We start from the raw sequence: 1,895 nt of genomic DNA, 5'->3' as shown, positions 1-1,895 counted from the left end.
AAATACAATTTCATATTTACGAAAATTCCTCATATTTCTAAAAAAAAATTATTATGTTTCAACAGTTATTTTCAAAAATTAAAGTCATATTTACAAAAATTACACACAAATTTAAACAGTTATATACAAAAATTAGTCATATTTACAAAAATTACACACAAATTTAAACAGTTATATACAAAAATTAGTCATATTTACAAAAATTACACACAAATTTAAACAGTTATATACAAAAATTAGTCATATTTACAAAAAATTTATTCACTATCTGAATCCGTTTCAGATGAAGTGTCTCCCGTGATAGTCATCGTCAAATCATCTGATATCTCGGCAGACAAGACCTCGTCAATAACTTTGTCAACTTCATAAATTTTTTTTCTTCCTTTTTGGTATGGCTTATAAAATTTTTCCACATTTCTGCGTCGACTCGTTTTATGCCCTCTATCAATAAATTTTTTACGTCTGGAAGCTTATAAGTGGTGTTATTCATCCGAACGTGGTTTTTCACTGATGACCAAGCCAGTTCGATGGGGTTCAACTCACAGTGGTATGGCGGGAGTCGTAAAACTGTATGATTTTTTGCTTTTACAAGTTCGTCAATAACATACTTATTGTGTATTGGCTTCAAACGTTTGACAATATGTAGGAGTTCAGGGATGACCATCGAATGCTTTATTACTTCTCCTTTATCTTCCAACCACTTGATAATATCCGCCTTTTTGGCATTGGATGATGGGGCTCGGTCAAGTTTAACGGAATGGTAGGACGCATTGTCCATAACAATTACGGAGTTCGGTTGTAGTAGAGGTAGAATGCCCTCCATCCACTCACGAAATGTGTTCCCATTCATTTCGTCATGGTAATCACTTGTGTTTTTTTTTGACTCAAAACACAATAAACCACCAGGTAGAAAGCCATCTTCTGAACCTATATGGAGTACAATGAGCCGTTTTCCCTTGCCCGAGGGGTTGACAGCACCTGTGGATAGTCCTTTTAGGAATGCGTCCCGGTGAGATCGTACTGTTGTGTCAACCCACGTTTTCGATGTACAATCTCCAGCATTCACCCACGTTTCGTCGAGGAAATAAATATGTCGAACTTTTTCCCGATATTTTTGAATGTTCTCTAAATAAATTCTACGCCACACAACAATTTCAATTTTTTCCGTCATAGCACTGTTCCTACTGCGTTTACTGTACCGGAAATCTAAATCTTTCAAAAGATGAAATAAATTGGTACGCGATATTGAAGGCAAACTGTCGTCGGCGGATACGGCTTGATGGATTTTATCGACTGTCGGAATTTCACGACGAAACCAAATAGTATGCACATGTCTGCGTACTGCGTTTTTTGAAAATTCATTAAAAACATCCCGAAATGATTTTTTCTTACGTGTCTGTTTTGGAGCAGCCACAGTGTTTGTCTCCTTGTACGTTGTAATTATTGTTTGGATTGAACGTTCACCAACACCCAATGTTTCCGATATCTGCTTACGAATTTGTCTCACGGAGATGCTAGGTTCGTTCATGATGATGGTTTTATACATATTTACAATTCGTATTCTTACTTCCTCACTTATAGCCTGAAATATAAATATTAAAAAAAAATAAGTCTTAATAAAAATGCCGTATTGGAGGAAGTATTTAAAATTGAGAATCAAATACTGTTTTATTTAAATACTTTTAACATTTAAAAAAAGTTATGATGACTTTCTTATATTATATTGATACTCACTTTTCCCATTTTATGTTTTTTAATTGGTGATGGGACATATTGAGCATCTTCTTCGCTAGAACTGCTTGCCATGTTGAATTCACAATAAAGATAAAGCAAATAAAATAATATAATAATAATATAATAGCAAATAAACAATAATGGAGGGTGCGCGGTTTTTT

General features: G+C 34.0%; 1 protein-coding gene across 1 annotated transcript; it reads right to left on the bottom strand.

The window, feature by feature from the left end:
• Positions 1-202: 202 nt before the first annotated feature.
• Positions 203-1,879, bottom strand: LOC112681498. The gene is made up of 2 exons (XM_025551749.1): positions 1,735-1,879; positions 203-1,582 (listed from the first exon to the last, which is right to left on the bottom strand). The coding sequence occupies exons 1-2, from the start codon at positions 1,804-1,806 to the stop codon at positions 311-313; spliced, it is 1,344 nt and encodes a 447-aa protein (XP_025407534.1). The 5' UTR covers positions 1,807-1,879; the 3' UTR covers positions 203-310.
• Positions 1,880-1,895: the final 16 nt, after the last annotated feature.

This window comes from Sipha flava, unplaced genomic scaffold, assembly GCF_003268045.1.
Source record: "Sipha flava isolate LNK unplaced genomic scaffold, YSA_version1 19211_pilon_pilon, whole genome shotgun sequence".
NCBI lineage: Eukaryota > Metazoa > Arthropoda > Insecta > Hemiptera > Aphididae > Sipha > Sipha flava.
Note: the sequence above shows the minus strand (reverse complement) of the source record. Positions and strands in the feature narration are given on the sequence as shown.

Coding starts and splice junctions, on each gene's coding strand:
- LOC112681498 (XM_025551749.1), bottom strand. CDS start 1,806: ATGGCAAGCAGTTCTAGCGAAGAAGATGCTCAATATGTCCCATCACCA. Junction 1,583..1,734: donor AAAAACATAAAATGGGAAAA/GTGAGTATCAAT, acceptor TTTATATTTCAG/GCTATAAGTGAGGAAGTAAG.